Here is a 24620-nt window from a genome sequence, read left to right as displayed (position 1 = left end):
TGGAAGTTGCAGCTCAAGAGAAGGTGTTTAATGCAAGATCTGTACAGCCTGGAGGAGCTATCTGCTCCCCACAAGGAGGGGATGAAGGAAGGAAGGGGGTCTGGAGGGAAGGGGCCAGGATGGGATGAAGCAGCCCGGAAAGGCCAACCAACTTGCTGGTGATGACTAAGTGTGGGGAAGAAAGTGTGGCTTTGACTCAGTTTCCCAAGTGGCTCGAGGCAAAAGGGTCCCTGGAGCAGCTCTCCCAGTGGTCCCACATCAGCGCTGGTACAAGAGTCCACTGGACACCACGACATAGCCCTGAAAGACAGAGACAACCATGAGCCAGGTCAGAAGCCACACGGGGACCGTAGGACCCCCAGTCACCCCATCAGCCTGGTTCTAAGTTCAGGCTCTGCCACTCTTGCTGTGTGTATCCTGAGGACAGCCATTTGCCTCTCCAGGCCTCAGTTTCCTGCTGTCTCTTGTGGATGGTAACAGCATCCACTTTGCAAGGCTGCTATTGATTGATGGTTGCAGCCGGATCACACAGGCAGAGCACTCAGTGTGGAGCTGGAGCTTGATTCGGGCTTCATACGTGGTCAGGACCACCTCTGTTTTATGACCTAGAGTTCAGACCATTGAGGATCTTCTCCAAGTCCAAGCCTCTCTAGCAAAGCCAGGCATAACCCCCTAAAATGTCTCCTACTGTCTACACTGCACTGCAGAAACTTCCTGGGGGCCTGCTGATCTTTTCCTTCCTTCCTTCCTTCCTCCCTCCCTTCTTCTTTCTTCCTTCCTCTTCCTCTTTCTTTCTTCAATCTTCATTGAGCCTCTACTACAACCCAAGCCCTGTGCCAGGTGTTGGGAACCCAGCAGAAAAATAACCAGAACCAGTCCTTGTCTTTGTGTAATTTGTACATGGTCCAATAGGGTAGCCATCAGCACCTGGATAATTACAGTTACCCCCTCTTATCCATGGTTTCATTTACCCAAGTATAGGTATGGTCCAAAAATATCAAATGGAAAATTCTAGAAATAAATAATTCATAGGCTTTAAATTCCATGCCATTCTGAGTCACATAATGAAATCCCATGCCATCCTGCTCATCCCATCCTGGATGTGAGTCATCCCTTGTCCAGTGGATCTATGCTGTATGTGATACCCACTCATTAGTACTATCTATCCCCAGGCTCAGGCATCCACTGGGCATCTTGGAATGTGTCTCCCCCTAGATACGCGAGACTACTGTACATTTACATTAAATAAAATTAAGTAAGATTTAGAATTCACCTTCTCAGTTACACTGGTCATATGCTGAGGGCCCAATAGTCACCTGTGTCCAATGGCTGACAGTGGCCACTGCCTTGGACCGTGCAGACCTCTATCCTTGCAGGAAGTTCTATTAGGCAGTGCTGGTCTAGGGACCTTTGACTTCAGTCCCAAGTGGCTGGATTTGGGGGTGCCAAGGTGAGTCAGCCACTGACATTTTGCGATAAAGGAAGTCTTGGGGAAATTCCCACTAAAAGCCCTGCTTCCACGTGTGCTGATGGTTACTTCTGGGGGCGGGGGAGCAGGTTATTACCTGCCAATTGCCTTGGGACCATAGTTCTCAAGCAAGGAGGCCATCCTACCTGAAAGCCCTCAGCCAGTCCCTCTTAGGGAGTGTGAATGACATAGATGTTGGGCTTGAAGGACCTTGGTTAAGTTTTCTGTCCCATGCATATCTTATTGAATGAATTAGGAAGAATATTGTCCTTTAGTAGCTCAGGTGAAGCAGAAGGAAGTGGTAGGATGTCATCCTGGGCCCACAATGTCTGATCCCGACACTGGATCATTTTAGAAGGGTCAGGATCCCCTCCTACCATCTGGCCTGCGGAGGTTTGTGTACAACCCTGGAAAGACTCACTCTGTCATCCTCCCCCAGACTCCAGAGGGGTTGTGCCTATCCCAGGGCACAGAGTCGCGGCACAGTTGGTCTGAATCCACTGAGTGTGACCTGGTGTGATATTTGATGAGGGTGAGTGAAACCTTTGCTTTGAAAATTTAGAATTTTCCATCTCATCGCAGCTGATTCATGGCATGGTCTGGGCAGGGGGGCATTCCTAGGCCTGGCTGACCCTGGACCCCACTGTGTGCTCTAGCAGGAAGGGAAGAAGAGAGGTGACCCCCAACCTCCCCAAGCCCAGCTTCCCTCCAAAGATGAAGGAGGCCCCTCTGAAGGTGACCCCTCTGAGGTCACACTGAAAGGCTCTCACCTCCTGGATAAAAATCTCAGGGGTGACGTACTGGAGATTGACCACGTGGGGGAGGGCAATCCCCATGCCCAAGAGAGCTGCAGGAGAGAAAAGAGAAATCAAGGTCAGCCAGTAACAAAGTGCCACCTGGAGCTGGCCCTGCACTGAGGTCTTCACATGCATCATGACACTGAGGTCCACAGATACTCAGGAGATGGGAACTGCTATTACTATGTCCACTTTATAGAAGGGAAAACTGAGGTTAGGGGAGGGAACAGAACTTAACTAAGATCACACAGCTGCTAAACAGTCGAGCATGGGCAGCAGGACTCCCAAAGCCACCCTCTTAGCCTCTGAGCCTGGGATGTAGGAAGGGGCCAAGATAGAGCCTGGAGCAGGCATGCGGGTGGAAGGGGCTAGAGGGGCCACACAGGGCAGAGGGCAGAGCTCACCATTGAGGTGGTCCAGTAAGGGCTTCTCAAATACTTCACCCATGAGTGCCTGGACATGGTTGATCTGCAGCCACGGAGCCAGGGAGATGGGGACCACACGCCCATCCCAGCAAGGGGCCAGGAGAGACACGTGAACACAGAGACAGATCAACTGACAGAGGTATAGCAGGAGGGATGAGAGCAGGTCACCCCTGTCCAGGCTTCAAGCAGAGCCCAGCTACTTCCAGGATCGTGTCAGCATCAGGCCCCCAGGAACTGCTGGCCTGAGAGTAAGCTGAGAGACATGGGCACACACTCCCCTTCCCTGGGCTCAAGGCCTGCCCCACCCAGCGAGGGGGTCTCTGGAGACTCCAGCCCCATACTCACATCAATGAAGCCCAGATTGGAGGAGGCCACGGTGAACTGGACATTCCTGAAAGGGAAGCCAGAGGGGAGGGGTGGGAATGGGGCCTAGTGCCTCTCACCTTCTTACCATACCAACTGCATCCCAAGCTCCTCTGACTAACACTGTGACAGGCAATTGCAGGCCCATTGCACAGAGGAGCATACTGAGGCTGCTGGGTCCAGGAGGCCTCACTTACCCCAGCACAGATGTGGTCCCCCGAAGCCTCACCCTGGACACAGAAAGCTGGAGGCTCAGGTTCACTACCTGGGCACACGGGGGGAGCAGGGTCAAAGGGCACAGAACCATGTGGGAGTTCTCAGCTGGCCACCAGATATCCCAGTCTCCCACCCACACCCCATCCATTCAGGTGTTTGCGGAACACAGGCCTCTGGGGAGGTGAATGACAACCAAAAAAATCAGACAGGAACCTTTCAGAGAGTGCTGGATGTCACAAAGGAAGAGTGGTATGTAGAGAGATGGGGACCATCTAGAAGCCTGCCCGGAGGAAGACTGCAGCATTTAAGCTGAGACCTGAATGATGAGGAGAAGCTAGCCTTGCCAAGAGTCAGGGGAAGTGTGTCCTAGGCACAGGGTACAGCATGTGCAAAGGTCCTGAGGCTGTAAAGTCTTGGCACATTGACGGAACAGCAAGGAGACCAGTGTGGATAAAAAGTGAGAAGCGTGTGGGAGGAAGTGAGGTCTCCTTGAGAGTCACCCACCTCCTGGCCAGCCCCATCCAGCCCACCTCACTCACCACATTGAGGGAGAAGAGGTACTGGAAAGCTGAGTTGGAGGCTGGGGCCAGGACTTCCACAAAGGGCTGCAGCCACAGTGTGGCGTTGTTGGTGCGGAATGTGACTGTGGGCGTGGCACCCAGCCTCACCTTGAGCAGCAGGGGCATCGGCTCGGGGAATTGACGGGCCACCTAGGGAGCAGAGGGGCGAGAGAGAGGGAGGCACATGGGGCAAAGACTTGGTGGGCTCTTAGCTCATCATTCCTTAGATGCTGATCAAGCCACCGCTGTGCTGTAAGTGCCCAGACCACAGAGGTGGGTCCACCCCTGACTCCTGCTCTCGGGGACACCCAGTTGAGGGGTGGCCACATGAAGACAGTCACAGCCTGTGATCTGTGCCAGGAGGGTGGGTAGCTCGGGGGCATGGGAGCACAAGGAGGCTCCCAGACCAGACAAGGGGTGTAGTCCTCCCGTGGGAAGTAACCCCTGGGCTTGGACTTGGATGGATCAGGGAAAGGAAGCAGAGGAGACAGTGTAGGCACTTCTTGCCCACTGCACAGAGAGGAGGAAATGGTGTGACGCCAGGGCTGAAGGAGGGGCCACCTTGAGATAGAGCATGTACAGATGGAAGGGCGGATGCTGAACCCCACTAGGAGCAGATATGAGCCAGCAGAGACCCCAGAGCCCAGAGAGCCTCCCACCCCAATCCCAGGTCTCAGCCCTTGGAATGACCAGAAACATCACCCACCTCGGGGATGAGCTGGCCCAGCACAGAGGTGTTCAGCAGGTTGTTACTCGAATTCTGAAATCAACTCCCAACACATGACAGGTTTTAGAACAGTCACTCCCCAAGCCAGACCACCTCTTGTCTCCCCACCCCAATCCCTCTGTCTAATCCCCACCCAACCCCTCTGTCTAACCCTTCCAATAGCCACCCTGTGGCCCCAAAGCTTCAACTGCCCCACCCACCCAGAATTTGGCCTCAGCAGGGTCTCCCCAGGCTGGGCGACTGGGCACTCTTGCCCCATGTGCCCAGGGTGGCAGGACCAGCTCTCACCAGCTGCGCTGTGATGTCCATGTTGAGCGCACCAGCCTTCTGCAGCAGCATGATGACAGAGTCAAACAGGTCCTGGGAGAGGCCCACGGTTGCCATGGCACCCCTGGTGCCCACGTGCTGTGGCAGCACGAAGGGGGTAGTATCCACAGGCAGGACGATGGGTCTGCCCAGCAGGAAGAGAACAGCCTGTCGGATTGGGGGTGAGGAGGAGAACAGAAGCGGGGTCTCAATAGGCAGGTGACTCCATGGCAGATCCTGGGCTGTGAAATGCCACCCATCCCCAAGATGCCACGCGTGTTGTCAGCCTCACCCCTTTGCCTACGTGCCATGCTCCCTCCTGGAATGCCATCCCATCTCCTCTCCCCTCAACTCCCCTGCCGCTTTAGGAATCTTGCAGAACACCAAGGACTCCGGAGGCAACAAAGCCCCAGCTCTGAGTGGAACAGGAGGCACTTACGTTGATATCCAAGGAAATGTAGTCATTGGTGATGGTAGGGGTGCCGATCATGGAGTAGCGCACCTGGGACTCTGGACCCACAGGGCTGAGGCCTGAACGAAACCAGGGTGAAGAACAAAAGATGGCATACTCAGCATTACCCACCAATGCCTCATTTAGCCAGGCTTCCCAGAAGGCACTATTGGTAAAGAACCCGTATGCAAAAGCAGGAGAGGTAAGAGATACAGGTTTGATCCCTGGGCTGGGACGATGCCCTGGAGAAGGGAATGGCTATCCACTTTAGTATTCTCTTTTTAAATGTGTATTTATTTTTAATTGAATGATGATTGCTTTACAATATTGGTTTGATTTCTATCATACATCAGCATGAATTAACCATAGGTATACCTATGCTCCCTCCCTCTTGAAACTCCCTCCCAACTCCCACCCATTCCCACTCCTCTAGGTTATTACAGAGCCCCAGTTTGGGTTCCCTGAGTCATACAGCAAATTCCATTAGCTATCTATTTACATATGTTAGTGTATATCTATCAACAGATGAATGGATTAAGAAGTTGTAGTACATATATACAATGGGATACTACTCAGCCATAAAAAGAAATGTGTTTGAGTCAGTTCTAATGAAGTGGATGAACCTAGAGCCTATTATACAGAGTGAAGTAAGTCAGAAATAAAAGTAAATATAGTATATTAACACATGTGTATGGGATCTAGAAGGATGTTACTGATGAACCTGTCTGCAGAGCAGCAGTGGAGACACAGACATAGAGAACAGACTTATGGACAAGGGTGGGGGAGAAGAGGGAGATGGTGAGATAAATGGAGAGAGTGGCCTCCAGTATTCTTGCCTGAAGAATCCCACGGACAGAGGAGTCTGGCAGGCTATGGTCCATGGGGTCACGAAGAGTCAGACATGACTGAAGTGACTGAGCACACACATGCCCACACATCTCATTTAGCCAGACCCAGGCCAAGAAAAGAGGTGGGAAAAGGCCCCATGAGTAAGCAAATTTAAGTTGCAAAATGCACACCCAAAAGTCAGCTGCTCACAACCTGCTGATTCTTAGACACCATTCTAACAGTTTGGGTTTCTGCTTTCCCAATTGGCAGAAGACTAAAGACCCTAAATCAGAAAGGAGAAGGGTCATTCCAGGCACAAACATCCCCTGACCAAAGCAAGATGGAAGCAAAGACAAGGGCAAGAGCTGATCTTTGGTATGAACCTGGGTCCAAGGCATCTTGATAAAGACAATCCCTCTGAAGGGAGAGGGGAGAGACTAAGGCTTATTGAGTTTATTGTATACTAGGCACCTAACCCGTGCTGTGGATGGTGATTGCAGCCATGAAATTAAAAGACGTTTACTCCTTGGAAGGAAAGTTATGACCAACCTAGACAGAATATTAAAAAGCAGAGACATTACTTTGTCAACAAAGGTCCGTCTTAGTCAAGGCTTTGGTTTTTCCAGTGGTCATGTATGGATGTGAGTGTTGGGCTATAAAGAAAGCTGAGTGCAGAAGAATTGATGCTTTTGAACTGTGGTGTTAGAGAAGACTCTTGAGAGTCCCTTGGACTGCAAGGAGATCCAACCAGTCCATCCTAAAGGAGATCAGTCCTGGGTGTTCATTGGTAGGACTGATTTTGAAGCTGAAATTCTAATACTTTGGCCGCCTGATGCGAAGAGCTGACTCATTTGAAAAGACCCTGATGCTGAGAAAGATTGAGGGCAGGAGGAGAAGGGGACGACAGAGGATGAGATGGTTGGATGGCATCACCGACTCAATGGACATGGGTTTGGGTGGACTCCAGGAGTTGGTGATGGACAGGGAGGCCTGGCGTGCTGCGGTTCATGGGGTCGCAAAGAGTCGGACAGGACTGAGTGACTGAACTGAACTGAACCCGTGCTGTCTTGTACAACAGCAACACATTGGAAAAGTAGAAATTTTGATTCCTATTTTTGGATGGAAGCCCGGAGAGATGGAGTGACTTCCCTAAGGTCACACAGCAAATGAGCCAGAATTCATACTCATATTCTTTGATTCCAAGTCCATTTTCCTTGGCTTCTCAGTACCTCTTGTTAAGGTAATATTGGGGTTGGGGTCGTGAGGAGAGTAGGGGAGTTCAAGAAATGTTCCCCAGACTTCTAGCTGGGCTGTGAAGTGTGGACAGGACGATAGGTGGACATATGAGGAGGAGAAAATCCAGGTAAGCTGATTCACACAGGGTGCTGGTACCATGCTGAGGACTTTAAACTCAGAGCTTCTGATTTTCCATCTACAAATTGGGGATAATGACGCAACCTCATAAGATTGGTAAAATTTGCCCAAGAAAGCCAAAGAGCTACCCTGATATAAAAACATTCACTGAAGAAGATAAACTACAGATAAACTACAGATAAACGTGGACCCTGCCCGACATCCTTCCTGGCTTAACGCCAGTACGTCACCCTGCACACCTGTCCCAGGCTGTGTAAGGGGTTAGATACAACCCCCAACTCAAAGGCAAAACCAACCAATGGCCTAGTGCAGCTGCCAACGATAGACAGCTCTGGATTTCGCCAAGTCAGTGATGGCAACACAGGAGAAACTCCAGAGTCCCAGGCAAAGAAAGCCCTCAGGTACGAGAAGGTGCACTTCAAATAGAAGCAGCTTTAAATATGGGTTTGTGAAAAAAGAAAGGATGCCCTGAATTTACTCGGGGCTCACTGAGCACAGATTTCCTCCCAAATCACTAGAGGATGCATTCTTTGATCAGTCTGCGAATGGGTGAGTAATTACCAATAGTTCTTCAATACTGATAAATACCACTAAAAAGGTGAAGCTGACCTACTTCTGTTGCTTTTAGTTCCATATTGTAAATTGAAGACCTGTCAGAGGCTTGTTTCTGGGGAAGGAAATGGCAACTCACACCAGTATTCTTGCCTGGAAAATCCCATGGACAGAGGAGCCTGGTGGACTATATAGTCCATGGGTCGTAAACAGTCGGACACCATGGAAGTGACTTAGGGCATGCGCGTGTGCGTGCGCACACACACACACACATACACACACACAAAAAATATTCAAAGACTTGGTTCTACAATTTGGAGAGTTCCAAATTCCACCAATAATTGTTCAGACATCCTATGATTGATCTCCTAGAGGTCAACTCTGATGCAAAGGAGGGGTCTTTGAAGGGTCACAGGGATCCCAGAGGATTTCAGAGGCCCCAGCCCCCTCCCCAGGCTCCCAGGTCTTACCAATTAAAGTGCCCAGGTGGACATTGAGGCCTTGCACCAGGTTGGAGATTCTCAGGCACAGCTGCAGAAAGACAAAGGCAGCTCTCAAGGCTGGAGGGGGTGAGGCTTGGAGGGTCTAAAGGCCCTGTCTGGAAGACTCTCCCAACTTGGATACCAAGGCCTGGGAGCCCTTCCTTTCTCCACCAGCCAGTGGGCTTCTTCCAGCACCTCCTCTGGACCCTAGGGACTCAGAGGGGACACTGGGGCCTGTGGGCACTGAGGAAAGAACAGGGCTGTGGGGCACAGGAGAAGTGACCACAGCCAGGTTCAGGAAACTGAGGCAGGTAGCCTGCTGCATACTGGCCCAGAGGCCCAGCTGATGGAAGGATGTTCCCTGCAGTGGAGGCAGGCTGCAGTCAGCAAGTCGGGCCAGGGAAACTGGAGTCCTCCCAGCCAGTGGGCCACCAGAAGTGGATTAAGCTGGGGTCAGTGTGACAGAAGGTGAGGCAGAGGAGAGACTGCAAGGCTGGGGGTGGTCATAGCTGATCCAGGGAGGACTTGGTGAGGCGAGGCCAAGAGGCAGTTCAGTTCAGTTCATTCGCTCGGTCGTGTCTGACTCTTTGCAACCCTATGGACTGAAACACGCCAGGCTTCCCTGTCCATCACCAACTCCTGGAGCTTCCTCAAATTCATGTCCATCGAGTCGGTGATGCCATCCAACCATCTCATCCTCTGTCGTCCCCTTCTCCTCCTGCCTTCAATCTTTCCCAGCATCGGGGTCTTTTTCAATGAGTCAGTTCTTCGCACCAGGTGGCCAAAGTATTGAAGCTTCAGCTGCAGCATCAGTCCTTCCAAAGAATATTCAGGACTGATTTCCTTCAGGATTGACTTGTTGGATCTCCTTGAAGACCAAGGGACTCTCAAATGTCTTCTCCAACACCACAGTTGAAAAGCATCAATTCTTCAGCACTCAGCCTTTTTTATGGCGCAACCCTCACATCCATGCTTGACTACTGGAGCAGAGGAGAGGACTATACTGCCTTCTGCCTCCCAGCCTCAGTGGTCTCATCTGCAGCATGGAGATCCTGAGGCCTACTTCTTGAGCGTGTGAAATGGCACACAGTGGGTTGACTTGGTCTCCATTACTGCCACTACTGGATGTAGGGTGAGTGGGAAGGGGCAGGGAGGGAGAGTGGGGCCCTGGCCCCTGGGACACTGTCGCTTACCAAGTCAGCCACCCGCAGACAATGACAGGAGCTAACATAGCAGCCTTCACAGCAACGCTCACTCTTCCCAAACTGCTGTAAACTGCACAAGTGGTAATGCACTCAGCCCCACAGCCTGCCCACCAGGGGCTAGGTAGGGACAGTGGTTCTCTCTCCTTACAGATGTGGGAGGAGGGGCAGAGGGGGGCCAGGTGACTTGTCCAGGGTCCCAGCTGGGAAGGAGGGGACCAGGATCACATCCGCCCCTGGTGCGCAGGCCCTCATCCACTCCCATTGTGTTCTCTTTTCAGAAGCCACGTGGCCCTGAAAGCACTCCCCTCCACATGGCACTGGGGCAGTCTGAGCGGAGGAGCCTCCCTTCCCTGCAGCCCCACAACCGCCCTGTTTGGGTCCCCAGGTCATTGCACTGGACCGTCGGCCCCGCCTCCCCCCTGCCCTTCTGGGGAAAGTGGAGAAGCCCCAGGAGGAGCACTAACAACCCCCGCTCCTCCGCTCCTCCGTGCATGCAGCCCCCCCATCACTCGCTGCCATCCTGCAGGCTCTGGCAGGAGGTGCTTTACCTTGCTCTGCAGCACAGCTTTGATGTGACTCTGCAGCAGGGCCAGCATCGCAGGGGCTGTGCTGAGGAGGAGACCAGAAAGGGCCCCTGAGCCCAGGTCAGCACCATCGCGGCCTGTCTCTCCCCAAAGCCAGGGGTGCCAGAGAAAAGCCTGTGCCCACGCCACACCCTGCCACGTGCCAGGCAGGGAACCAGCATGACTGACCCCACAGTGGAAGACACTGAGCCACCAAGAAGGGGCCATTGGTCTCAAGATTTGGAAGCAGCCGAGAATGAAGCCACGTGGAGTGGGGACACAGAGGGTGTTGCGAAAGCTGGGCTTGACCACGTCCTTGGCCAGCTGGCTTCAGAGCCACTGAGCCCAGTGAAGCGGGGCTGTGGCTGGTGGGGCTCAGGTCTGCTCCCTGCATGGGCCCCATTTCTCTGTGGCAAACCTACTACAGTCCCTTCCTCACTGAGCCGTGGGTCTGAGTCAGTGTTTCAGAATGAGGATCCATGAGAAGTCACGGTTCCTTGTTTCCCTAACACGCTGACACGTGGCATGGCCCAGCCTCGCTGAATGGCCTTTTGTGGAGGTGGGAGGAAGGCCTCTATGTTCTCAATGGCATCAAAAACTGGGCTTCCGTTTTCCTGTTAATAAACCATGAGCAGCCCCTGCCCACAAGGACCAGGAGGGACCAGGTGGAGCTGTGAGTTACGCAGGCTGAGCAGGGGGCCCAAGTGGGAATAGATTTACACCCAAGCCTTGTCTGAGGAAAAAGTCCAGTCTTTGGGTAAATGTCACCCCCTTTTAAGACTCTAAAATACTCAACCACCTCTCAGTGAGCTCCTGCCCATGGGCGGGAAGGTAAAGATACAATGCAGAGGAATTCAGAGCGGTGGGGTTGATCAGGCTGCCGAGTTTGAACCCATGTGCCAGCTATGTGACCTTAGGCAAGTCACTTAACCACTCTGTGCCTCCGTTTGCTCTCTTGCAAAATGAGAGACATGCTTCCACCCACCTGGTAGGACTACTGTGAGATGACTCACAGAAAGGGCCCGGAATGTGTCCAGCACACAGTGGTGCTCTGGAGATGGAGTGGCTGTCAGCCTTAGATGCCAAAACAGGAGCAGCCCCCTGACTCACTGGGAGAGCTTGGTGGGTCCCAGGCCCTCCCTGGGCCTCGGACTCCTCATCTCTGCAGGGCGCGGCAGCCCTCTGAGGTTCCCGACAGTGGCTGCCAGCCCAGACTCCCTCTCCAAATAGGATGTTAATGGCCAGTGTGTATTGTCACATGGTGCGGGGCCGTGGTGAAGCCATGCGCTCTGGCCACACACTCACTGTGTGACCTTGGGTGTGTCCCTCCCCTTCTCTGAACTTCAGTGTCTTCAGCCATAAAATAGGTATGATGCTGGTGGTGATGGGGCGGGGCAGGGGAAGGGCCGGCTCTCAGATCCATCATAGGGATTGGATGAAGTGGAAGTTCAAGAAACGGCACCACAGCCTCGGTGTCTGGGGTCCAGCAGCCCAGCCTCCAGTACCCACCTGTTGCGGCCATCAAACACGATGGCTTTGTCAAAGATGGAAAAGCAGCTGGAGATGCTGACCAGGGGGGTCCCGATGGAGCCCTGTTCCACTGAGGTGTCGGCCAGCAGTGCTATGGGAAGCAGCAGGTGCAGGGGCTCCGGGTCACTGTGGGGACACCAGTCCTGAGCCCGAGTGGCATTGCCTAGCAATCCCACAGTGACAGATGCAAGACCCTACAACCTCCCCCACCCTGAGGTCCACGCCTGCTCACCCTTTAACACAGGCGGGGGCCCCACTCAGCATGAGATGGTCCCCCCCAGGCAGGCTGGGCATACCCCCAAACTCCACTCAGGGTCACAGACATTGCATCAGATGGCTGTGAGCTCTGGCTCCCTGTATCCTCTTATGTGAGACCCTGGGCCAGTCATTCCCTATACTGAGCCTCAGATTCTTCTCTAAGAATAGACATCAGATTGGCGGTTCCTATCTCACAAGCCTGCTATGCTGAGTTTTCTAGAAAACAATCATGTGAAAACATCCTACTTGAAGGCTGGCCCACTAGCACTCATAAAATGGTAGTATCAGGACAGAGGAGTTAAAATAAGAACACTCAGCCCCTAGTTTGAAAATTAAATGCATATATAGTGACTGATGCACAGAAACAAGTCTAGTATTTTATTGAGCACCAGGTGTCTTGCACATGAAAGAGGTAATATAATTTTAATCATAGCAGTGCATCCACCCACTCAAACCTCCATTGCTTTCTAAGTCTCTTTGGTTGTGTCTGACTCTTTGCGACTGTATGGACTGTAACCCACCAGGCTCCTCTGTCCATGGGATACTCCAGACAGGGATACCGGAGTGGGTTGCCATTTCCTCCTCCAGGGGATCTTCCCAACCCCAGGATCGAACCTGTGTCTCTTATATCTCCTGCACTGGGCAGGCGGGTTCTTTACCACTAGCGCCACCTGGGAAGCCCTCAAACCTCCATAGACATGCTGCAAAGTTTTGTTTCCTTTTGCTTTCGTTTTTTACTAAGGACGAAACTGGGTCAGAGAAGTGAAATGACTCTCTCCATTTGCATAACTGTTGAGCAGGGTCTGGATTCTCAGAAATTCTCTCACTGTCTCACTCCCCCATGGAGGATGGGAGAGAAGGCACTGGAGAGAGAGAGTGCTGAACAGAGTTAGAAGGTCTGAGTTGGGATCTTGGGATTTGCTATATCCCTTTCCTCCATATTTAAAAGCAGAGACATTACTTTGCCAACAAAAGTCTGTCTAGTCAAGGCTATGGTTTTTCCAGTGGTCATGTATGGATGTGAGAGTTGGACGGTGAAGAAAGCTGAGCACCGAAGAATTGATGCTTTTGAACTGTGGTGTTGGAGAAGACTCTTGAGAGTCCCTTGGACTGCAAGGAGATCCAATCAATCCATCCTAAAGGAGATCAGTCCTGGGTGTTCATTGGAAGGACTGATGTTGAAGCTGAAACTCCAATACTTTGGCCACCTCATGCGAAGGGTTGACTCATTGGAAAAGACCCTAATGCTGGGTAGAATTGGGGGCGGGAGGAGAAGGGGACGACAGAGGATGAGATGGTTGGATGGCATCACTGACTCGATGGACATGGCTTTGGGTAGACTCTTGGAGTTGATGATGGACAGAGAGGCCTGGCGTGCTGCAATTCATGGGGTCGCAAAGAGCCGGGCACGACTGAGCGACTGAACTGAACTGAACTGAACTGAACTTTCCTCTGTTTTACCCTCAGAGAGTCCTTGAAAATCCTCCCACTCCCAACAAGGAGACTGACTCACCGGAAGATCTTGAAAGTAAAATTGGTGGCTGCCAACAAGCGTATTCCGAAATTGGCAACAAATGTCAGGCGGAGATGGGACACGTCGACGTTCAGAATCTGAATCCTACAGGGTAGGAGTCAAAGTGACAGGGTAGTCCCCATTAAACCATGGCATCAACTCTGGGGTGGGTACTCGGAGCCTACCCACACTGTTGGTATTTATAAAGGACCTCTGACAACAAAAACTAAGGGATGAGGAAGAGGTAGTGAGTTCGCCATCATAGGGGGCATGCAGGCAAGGTTAACCAACCTGCCAGTAGGGAAAAGATGCAAAGGGCATCCCAGCATTAGACATGAATTAAGTGAGGTGATGATTACTCAGGTCTCGGAGGGATTTTAGTTTCTGATGGCTATCTGGAAAACTGGGAAGGTAGGGAAGGAAAAACTTCGGGATCCACAGAGGGCAGAAATCCCCCTCAAGTCAGCAGTTTTGGCTTGTAGCACTTTGGCAATGGAAAACTCAACTCCTTTCAAAGCGGCTTGTTCTGATTGCTCAGCACTCTCCAGCTAACCTATGATTTCTTTTTTTTCCTGAATAAAAGTTTTCTTCTTTTTTTTTTTCTCCTGCACAGTAGTTAGTTGTAGGAGGTGGGGCACTACAAAGTGGTATAAATGTTAAAGTGAACGTGTTAGTCACTCAGTTGTGTCCGACTCTTTGCGACCCATGGACTGTAGCCCACCAGGCTCCTCTGTCCATGGAATTCTCCAGGCAAATGTTAAAAGTCACATCAAAGCACTCCCTGTTAGCACTTGAGTGACATCTTTCCATGACTCTCCTTGGGACACAACCTGACCTAGAACCTGCTTCTTTTCACTTGACAACCGTTCTGGATGTGTTGCCACATCTACAAACAAGGACTCCTGGCACTGTTTTCCAACAATCGCATGATTGAGCCTCTGTGTGGCCAGACTGCAAATCCTTTAGGGATCCTCGACCTCGGGACACTGATGCTCCCAGGCCCGACATCATCAGCCCAGCCCTACCCCAGGGTCTCAAACTGGGGGCTTCCGCACCAGCTGCATTTTCACCTGCCTAGCGTTTGCAAGTTTTAAACGTTTTTTAAATGAGTTGCCGTCATTCAAAACTTGATAGATTTTTAAATACACAGATAGGGTTCTGGACTCTCCTGTGATAATGCACAGAGCGGCGGAGCCAGGCATGCTTAGCACTATTTAAAGATTGGAGCAGAAGGAAAGTCCACTGGGCGCAACTGAGAGAACCCTTCAGTAGGCCATGACATGAGGAGTTCAGCTTTCATTCCTTCCCAAGTAAATCCTTTACTAAATGTTTGAGTTTGTGTGTTGTTTCTAAATCTCGTCACTGGGGAGGATGGGGGTGGAGAAGGAGGTTCAACAGGGAGGGGATATAATAGCTGATCCACTTTGTTGTTCAGCAGAAACTGACACAATATTGTGATGCCATTATACTCCAAATTTTAAAAATTAATCAAAGATAACCACAAATGTAAAAATAAAATCAGAAGAAAAAAAGCAAAACTAAATAAATAAATCTCTTCATCAATTCTCTCAACACCCCAGATCAGGTTTAATTATCTCCAAGAAGTTGTTATTAAGGTCCTTTTAATGGCTTCAACTTTGTATCAGCATACTGCATTTATGAACTTTGTACCATAGACAGAGTGTAGCACCCATTTTTACAATGCAACATACATAGAAGGAAGAAAGTACCTGTTTGCCTGTTGATGACGATGATGACGGTGATGAAGAAATAAAACTACTGCTAGCAACAGTCAAAAAATGTACTTTTTATAAGAATATACATACATATATGAGTTCCTATACATGTGTAGTATATATGCATGCATATACATATGGATTTTCTTGGAAATCCAGAGTCTTGGCTATAGTGAGCCTGTTTCCCACTGGATGGGGACAATTAGCCCAGTTCCTAAAAGTGTCTGAGTCTGAGGTGCTCCCACCTGCCTCTGCCTTTGAGTCTCTGCTTTATGGGGAGGGGTATATTAGACACATTTGTGTCTAGATTCAGTGTTAGGCTTTTGGAAGAAGTAGCCAAGGTCCTGCCAGCCCTGGGGACCTAGGAGCCAGCGTCTTAGACTCCGTGCATAGAAACCTACTAATTAAGAGGCTTCAGACCCCCTTGTCTGGTCCCAGCTCCTACAGCCTCTTGTGCCCACTCACCTGGCAGGTGGGAGTATCTAATCTGGTGAGGGAAACACTCATCTAGCTGGTGGGGGGGAAGCACTCACCTGGTGGGCTGGAAGACCCCTCCACTCCGGTCCAGGAAAAGCGGGACTGTGACCTGCAGGGCCCTCTCGAGCGGGGCTTTCCCGGCTTCAGCCGCTGAGGGGCCAGAGCAGGGTGAGGTCAGGCCGTCCTCAGGAGCCGCCAAGAGAGACCACACCGCCCACCATCTGCCCCACACCGTGGGCGAGGAGCACTGAGAGATTGGAAGGGGCGGGCTTGTCCACAGGCACACAGGGGGCCACCTGAGGTGCACGACCCTACCAGGCCCTTCCAGACATGTCTTTCCTCTTTGCCCCTCCAGAACCCACGTATCTACTCTCTCCTCAAAAACAGTAACACCCTTTGCCCTTTTGCAAGGCCCTGATCAGTTGCCACCTCCTTGGGAGCTTCCACAAGGCCCCAAGAAGAAGGAGCAGTTACCGGCCCTGCGGGGAGAGGGTCGGAGCAGTCTCTCCTGCAGGCTGAGGGCTCAGGAGCCCCTCAAAATCTGGGTGCAGATCCACCTCTGCTACTCACTACCTGTGTGGCTGCCCTGTGCCTCAGTTTCCCTGCAAATCAATCTATGATGATTAGAATGGTAGCTGTCAGCTTTCTCAGGAACTGGCACCTCCTGCCCTCTGCACTTTCTCCAGAGCTTGAGTTGGACAACTGTGGTGTATGCTGGAGCCACAGACATCATGGACCTGTTCCCAGCCTAGGTCACGGCTCCCCGTACTCTTTCTTTAGCCCTAGCAGGTACCTACTGGGAGCCCATAAGACTGAGTATCTAGGGAGCCAGCTGCTCAGCTTTTATCTCAGGCACCAGTCGAGAGCTATATTGGCCCAAGACTCACATGAAAGTGCACTAGACTCCCGCAGAGGACAGTTTTTTTTTTCTTTTTGGAATTTTCTTTCCTTTTTCTTTTTTTTTTTATTAATGTATTTATTTTAGTTGGAGGCTAATTACTTGACAATTCGGCACCTAGCAAGTTCCAGGGTTTGACATCGCACTACGAATTGCTTCTTCCAAGTCCCTGAAGGATTGTTGTTGTGGTTCAATTGCTCAGTCGTGTTCGACTTTTTGAGACCCCATGGACTGCAGCACACCAGGCTACCCTGTCCTTCACTGTCTCCCGAAGTTTGCTCAGATTCATGTCCATTGAGTTGGTGAGGCTATCCAACCATTTCATCTTCTGCTCACCCCTTCTCTTTTTGTCTTCAATCTTTCCCAGCATCGGGGTCTTTTCTAGAGAGTGTGTCCCCAGTGAAACATCCCTGTGACTCTTGCAACAACAGGGAGCCAATACTCTGCCATCTCCACTAAGATCTCTGGATCTCTGCCCTCATGATGGGATGGTTCTTCTTGGGCCTTCATCTCAGACTTAGGGGTACTGGTTGTCCCTTATATCTACTACTCTTGTGTTTTTTTGTTCACTGACTCAAGGGACATGAGTTTGAGCAAGCTCTGGGAGATGGTGAAGGACAGGGAAGCTTGGCATGCTGCAGTCCATGGGGTCGCCAAGAGTCTGACACGACTGAGCAACTGAACAACAACAACAACAACAACAACAACAACAACTTGTGTTCTTTAGAATTCTTCTTAACTCTTACTAGCCAACTCCCTGTTAACTCCAGTTCTCTCTCAATATAGATTAAACTTTCCTTGTTCAAATCACATACTCAAAAAAAAAAAAAATGGTGCCTGTCACATGGGGTTCTTGGAAAGACCCACTCAGTTCACAATAAATATTAGCTCACATGGCTGTTTGTAATAATAATGGCTAGCACTCCTATCATGCTCCCTTTGTGCCAGGCATTATTCTGAGTGCTTTAGCTTTCCTCAAAATTCTATTATGTCAGTGCAATATTATGCCCAGTTTACCAAGAGGTTGAGGACCCGGGCAAGAAGAAGCTAGGTCTGGGCCAAGACACCCAGCCCTCAAGGCCCTAGACGTTATCCCACACCTGCGCTGCTGGGCTGACGGAAGTGCTAATTAAACGATCAAACCTGAGTAGAATTAAAAGGAGAGGTTGGGGTGCAGGAAGGACGAATCAGAGGAGGAGCCCAGTCTGAACTTCCCTCTGACTTGGCGGAGGACCTGGGGAGTCCTTGTGTCCCTCAAGGCCTTAGTTTCCACAGACCCTGGAGCATAAAGGTATGGTCTCCATGCTCCTGAGGCCCCTCTCAAACCTGGCTGTGGCTGAATTGGACTCACACCTGGGCTTCTGGACTCCATCCACAGTGCTCCCCTGACATGGGCTTGAACCCTGGGGCTTGCAGGATGGGATGGGGAGGATGAAGCAGTATTAACAAAAAGCCTGGCCTTGGAGGAGGTGTGTTGCGGTGTGTTCTTGGCAGTTGGTTTCCACTGAGATCAAACAGGCAGGTGCAACTGGGAGGGCTGTCTGGGGACAAAGGAGGCTCACACAGCACAGGGAAGGGGAGGGGGTCTGGGGAGGGGAGCGGGCCTGCCGTCATCCTTGCGCCACTCAGACACGGATCACTGACCGCTTTCACTGTCTGCCCATCTGTCCAGATACAATGTTCCGGAAAGCTCCGTGTGCCCCGGGGGGATCCTGCTGCTTCCCTGAGCCACCTGCCTCCACAACCATTTGTGTTCCAGAACCCTCGAAAGTCCCCTCCACTGTCTGACCTGAGTTCCTCATGTTGTTACCTGAGTGTGATGTGGCCTTATGGTAAAGAGCTTCTGACCTCTCACCTCTGACCTCTCATCAACCTTGGTGGGATCCCAAAAGCCTCCCCAGGGACAGTTGCAGGGCAGTTTTTGTCTCACCCTGGTCTGGATGTCCTCATTTTTCCCCCCTCTCCAGGATCAGACGGGACTTGGAAGGAGGGAACAGAGATATGGGATAGACGCCTTGCCCAGAAGGGCCCCGAGAGGGGCTGGTTCTTCTCCCTGGGAGCCCAGCAGGGAGGGCCCAGCTCCTGGACGTTCCTGAATGCAATGCTAGATATGCCCCTCCCCAGCACATGTGTGCACACAGCCCCCCACACACACATCCCAGGGTGCAGAGCCACAGCGCTACACACCAGGAGGTATGGACCGTGGCCTTGCACACGTGCCAGTGGTTAGGCACCCTCCCAACCCTCAAGTACGCAGGTGGGCACATCATATCTCCATGGATTTTCAAATTCATACCAGATACACATAAATAAAAGGAGCCACTGAAACTGACCCATCCTCACATCACTTGGGCATGGAAACCATGTGCACACTGGGCATGGATGTACCTCCACTCATACATTCATTGAATAAACGTTTGTTGAGCAGCACTTTCTGGGGCCTAGGGACACAATGGCCGAAGAGAAATCCAGGTCCCCATGGGGTTTGAGTTCATAGATACACATGTGCATTTAGGATTGTACACACACCTACAGGCATGGACTCCCAAGCTCACCCTCTCGCACATACACATGGCTGACAGCCTGACAGCACATCTCTTACCGTAGCTCAGCACTTCCTTGTTGAGTCTGAACACGGTGCCTGGCCTGGAGGCGCTGACCATGGGCAACAGCAACAGCGCCAGCAGCAGGCCCAGCCCACACGCCCCAGGCATGGTGGCCCTGGCCCCTTCCCCCCAGGATCTGTGGGCTGGAGTGGGGACAAGTATCAGGGAACTAGTCCAGAATGACCCCACCTGGGGTGGCTTAAACCCCATCCCAACCCGGAGGTCGCCAACCATGAGTGGCGATCCCAGCCCTGCCCATGAACCCCCACCCCTGCACATCAGTTTTTGCATCTCTGCTCTGAGAAGAATCCCCATCCCAGCCTGCTTCTTCAGCAACCACGGCGGCATCTGGTCTGGACATGGTCCCAAGGCCCAGAGAAGACATGGCCTTGCCTAGAACCACACAGCAAATTAGGAGCAGGTGCAGGACCCAAGCTGTAAGAGGAGGAAGGGGACTCCCAGATGGGGAAACTGAGGGCAGTGTCCCATCCCCAGGAGGGAGCCTAGGCCCAGTGCCCCAAGGCCAGGGCTGTGTCGCCTGATGCCAGGAATCCAGCCTGGCCTTGTGCCCAGCTGTCCGAACCCTCCAGGGAAGGATCCAGGGTGCTTCCCATCCTCATCTTATCCTGTGCCAGGTGAGGAAATGTCCTAAGTGTAGGCCTTTCATATGGGCCCCAGCCCCTCCCCACCCAGCTCAGCTTAGCAGACTTAGGGAAAAGGAGTCAGGCGGAAGCAGGGTGGGTAGTTGGGGGCTGCTGCTCAGATAGATAACTAAGGCCAAGTGAGGTGGCACTTGCCCATAGTCCCACAGCAAGATAAGGGATGGACCCTTCTGCAGAAGGCTTTTGGAAGTAGCATCCCCATTGAACAGATGGAAAAATCGAGGCTCCTCCCTGGAGGAGCACCAGCCCCATCTCTGTTCCTACCTCAGGCAGTTCCCAGAGCAGGTAGCCAAGCCCTCTGCAGCCCCAAGCAGGTGTGGAAACTGCTTTATGAGGCTCTCCGGTGCACAGGGTCCACCAGGGAGGGACCCAGGGAGGGGCAGATTTGCTTGTGGTTGCAAGTGTTTTCCCTGTAAACATGACCTTTGCCAAAGTATCTCACCCTACGTGTGCAGTGGGGTTGCCACGTAGCAAGCTTGCTGCCAACCGCTGTAAGAACCTGGGGCTGGGCAGCTCTGGAATCTCAAAGACCAGCAGACTTGTAGAAGGATGGCTGCCCCAGGAGGTAGGCCCAGGAGGAAGGAGGTGCCTAGAATCAAGGAGATAATCACTTATGGGTGGAATCTAAAATAAATAAACTTATCTACGAAACAGAAGCAGACTCACAGAGGGAACAGACTTGTGGTTGCCAAGGCAGTGGGGAGGGAGAGATGGACTGGCAGTTTGGGGTTGGTAGATGCAAACTATTACATTTAGAATGGATAAACAACAAGGTTTTAATGTACAGCACAGGGAACTACTTTCCACATTCTGTGATAAACCATAATGGGAAAGAATATTAAAAAAGAATGTATATATATATAAGTCAATCCCAGTTTCCCATTCTCCCCTTCCCGTTATGTCCACATGTCCATTCTCTACATCTGTGTCTCTGTTCCTGCCTTGGAAACAGGTTCATCTGTATCATTTTTCTAGATTCCACATATATGCGTTAATATATGTTATTTGTTATTCTCTTTCTGATTTCACTCTGTATGACAGACGAGTGGGAAGCTGCTGTAAAGCACAGGGAGCTCACCTTGGTGCTCTGTGATGACCTGGGGGGGTCGCTGAGGTGGTGGGGTGGGAGGCAGGTCCAAGAGGGAAGTGAAGTTGTGAAGTTGCTCAGTCGTGTCCGACTCTTTGTGACTCCGTGGACTGTAGCCTACCAGGCTCCTCTGTCCACGGAATTTTCCAGGCAAGAGTACTGGAGTGGGTTGCCATTTCCTTCTCCAGAGGATCTTCCCGACCCAGGGATCGAACCCAGGTCTCCCGCATTGTAGGCAGACGCTTTACAGTCTGAGCCACCAGGGAAGATTCAAGAGGGAAGGGATATATGTATACATATAGCTGATTCACTTCATTATACAGCGGAAACTAACATAACATCATAAAGCAATTATATTCCAATAAAAAAAGAATGTTTATATGTTTATATTGAGGCTATCCCGACGGCTCAGCAGTGAAGAATCTGCCTTCAGTGTAGGAGACCCAGGTTTGATCCCTGGGTCAAGAAGATCCCCTGGAGGAGGAAATGGCAACCCACTCCAGTATTCTTGCCTGGGAAATCCCACGGACAAAGGAGCCTGGCAGGCTACAGACCATGGAGTCACAAAGAGTCAGACACAACTGAGCAACTAACACACACACATATTTCAGGAACGCACACAATATGTATATAACTGAGTCACTTTGCTGTACGGCAGAAATTGTCACAACATTGTAAACCAACTACATTTCAATAAAAAGATGCAAACAAAAGCAAAGAAATAGGTCAGGAGGATGGCTGACCTCCCCGCCTGTACCTCCACGTGGAAACATGCCTCTTCTAGTAGGAGCAGGAGGTGACCTGAGCCCCATCCCCATCATCAGCTGAGCCCCGTTCCTGGTCACACACTTCCCCCTCATCATACATGGAGCCAAAACTCAAAGGGCAACAGAGGAGAGGGTGTGGAGGACCCAGTCCTGCTACTTAACCCTCAGCTTCTCAGTCCTCATGGAGGACTGAGCCCATCAGCAGTGTCCACATTACAAACTGCAGCCTCCACCTTGGCTATATGGGGCCCGAAGAACTGAATGCTCCTGAAGGGGTTTGTCTATACGTGTGTGTCTCAAGGGTATATGTGTGCTTGTATGTGTGTGTGTTTACGTGTGTAGTCATGCATACACACTGCACAGGTCATAATTATTGATGTCAGAGGAAAGTGTGTGTTTGTGTGTGGGTGTGCACATGAAGCGAGTGTGTTGCCCTCTTGGTTTGTGGTATCACTTGCCTGTTTATATGAACCTATATGAGTGCAGGGGTGGGAGTTCTTTGTCCAATATGTTTAAGTGGACTTAGTATACTGAGTGTGTCTGTGAGGCTGAACATGTATGTGTAAGTGGGTCTAGTGGTCTGTTTCCTGACATTAGGGGTTTGTGTGTATCCATACATGTGTGCACAGGAGGTGATGGCAGAACTACAGAGAAGTCCCCTCCATTCCTCTGCATTGCTCTCCTGGGGTATAGGCACAAGGGGCCCAGGGCCTTCCTCCATTCCAGAGTCCTCCATGGCTCCCACTGACTCCACACCAGCCTATATTTCACGCCCAGAGGCCAGGCCTACCTGTGCTGGGTCCTCCCCTAGGGCTCACAGAGCAGACAGGAAAGTGTAGAAATCATCAGGCCCTTCCGTGGGAGGCCAGAGTTCCCCTGGACCAGTCCTGCCTTTGAGTCCATGCTCCCCCACCCCATTCTTGAGGCACAAAGGAATGAGAGGAGCCGGCTGCATGCTCCCTAACATCCTTCTCCTGGCCCCCACTTACCCACCGATGCATAAGACCAGCCCTCCTGGTCCTCACAGGAGCTGAGGCAAAGATAAGATTCAGCAGACAGTCGCACAAATATTGACCAAAGCCACTCTCGGTGTTTGCTCTCCGCATGAACACTTCCTCTTCCTCCACATTTCAAGCACCAGGGGGCATTGGGTGACGGCCAGTGGACACAAAGGAGGGGGGTTCTCACCAGCCCCTCCTCCCTGCAACTCCATTCTGTGAGCACCCGCTACATGGAGGCTGGCTACAGCCACATCACCTTCCACCCCAGGGATAAAAGCTGGTTCTGCTCACAGCTATGCTTAATAAATACCAGGTGTTCATAAAAACTTGTTCAATGAGTAAAGAATGTGCCATTGAACAGCCCCTGTAACAATGACTGTGGCAGCATTTCAGAGCTCCTCCTTCACTGAATATTCTTCTGGGCACTGTCTTAGCTTCCTATCACTGTTATAACAAATTACCACAAACTTAGCGACTGGCAACACAAATTTATTATCTTAACCATTTTGGATGTCGAAAGTCCAAAATGGGTCACCCTGGGCTAAAATCAAGGTATTGGCAGGACTTTGTTCCCTTCTAGAAACTATAGAAGAGAATCCACTTCTTGGCCTTCATTCCTTGGCTCATGGTCCTTTCTTTCATCTTCAGAACTAGCAAGTTAGGCTCATTATGCTGCCATCTCTCTCCTCATCTGCCTCCTTCTTACACTTTTAAGGACCTCTATCATTAGGGGCCCACCTGGGCCCACCTGGATAACCTAGCATATTCTCTGATTTCAAGGTTAGCTGATTAGCAACCTCAATCTCATTTGCAAGTGTTAGTTCCCCTTTGTTATGTTACCTGATGTGAAAAACTGACTCGTTGGAAAAGACCCTGATGCTGGGAAAGATTGAAGGCAGGAGGAGAAAGGGACAACAGAGGAGGAGATGGTTGGATGACATCACCAACTTGATGGACATGAGTTTGAGAAGGCTCCAGGATTTGGTGATGGACAGGGAAGCCTGGCGTGCAGCAGTCCATAGGGGTTGCAAAGAGTTGGACAAAACTGAGCGACAGAACTGAACTCTTACATTACCTAATGTATTTTCATGTTCAGGTTTTAGCACATGAGCCTCTTTAGAGGACAGTTACTCTGTTTACCGCAGGTACTGAGCCTGCAATTTGAGCAACTGCCATGTCCATGTGAAGTCGCTCAGTCGTGTCCAACTCTGCGACCTCATAGACTATAACCTACCAGGCTCCTCTGCCCATGGGATTTTACAGGCAAGAGTACTGGAGTGGGTTGCCATTCCCTTCTCCAGGGAATCTTCCCGACCCAGGGATCGAACCCAGGTCTTCTGCACTGCAGACAGACGCTTTACCATCTAGGCCACCAGGGAAGCCAACTGCCACCAGGGGGCAAAAGTGAATTCATTTTAGTTCCACAATCCAAGTAGAAAAACCGTAACCAGACATTCCCATTCTGCATGCTTTTGCTTTTCACCAGTAAAATGTAGAACTTTACTAAGACAACAACACACAAACATTGTTTTGTATTACGTCAAACATTCACCAGTGAGAAGCTTGGCATTACAAAATAAATCTGTGTATAGCCTAAGAAGGTAAGGATGCCCGGGGCAGAAAGGGTCTGAGAGCCAGAAAAAGCATGTCCTGGATTTTGGAGCCCCTAGTCTTGCCCCTGTCCAGCCCCTGAGTGCCTGGCATGGCCCTTCCAAGGCCATCTTAAAAGTGGAAAGTTGGACAGAATGGGTTCCTCTGAGGGGGAACT

The 24620-nt window shown here is 51.2% G+C and overlaps 1 protein-coding gene across 1 annotated transcript; it reads right to left on the bottom strand.

The window, feature by feature from the left end:
* On the bottom strand, positions 1-24619 carry BPIFB2 (BPI fold containing family B member 2). The gene is made up of 18 exons (XM_081559694.1): positions 21639-24619; positions 21076-21243; positions 20440-20586; positions 19332-19478; positions 15888-15981; positions 13619-13723; positions 11827-11973; positions 10303-10363; positions 8538-8598; positions 5302-5393; positions 4845-5030; positions 4536-4589; positions 3809-3979; positions 3251-3318; positions 3036-3081; positions 2670-2733; positions 2239-2315; positions 1-300 (listed from the first exon to the last, which is right to left on the bottom strand). The coding sequence occupies exons 4-18, from the start codon at positions 19441-19443 to the stop codon at positions 259-261; spliced, it is 1380 nt and encodes a 459-aa protein (XP_081415820.1). The 5' UTR covers positions 19444-19478; positions 20440-20586; positions 21076-21243; positions 21639-24619; the 3' UTR covers positions 1-258.
* Position 24620: the final 1 nt, after the last annotated feature.

Source organism: Giraffa tippelskirchi, chromosome 13, assembly GCF_054371585.1.
Source record: "Giraffa tippelskirchi isolate mGirTip1 chromosome 13, T2T-mGirTip1v1.2.pri, whole genome shotgun sequence".
Lineage (NCBI taxonomy): Eukaryota > Metazoa > Chordata > Mammalia > Artiodactyla > Giraffidae > Giraffa > Giraffa tippelskirchi.
This window is presented reverse-complemented; position numbering and strand designations above follow the sequence as displayed.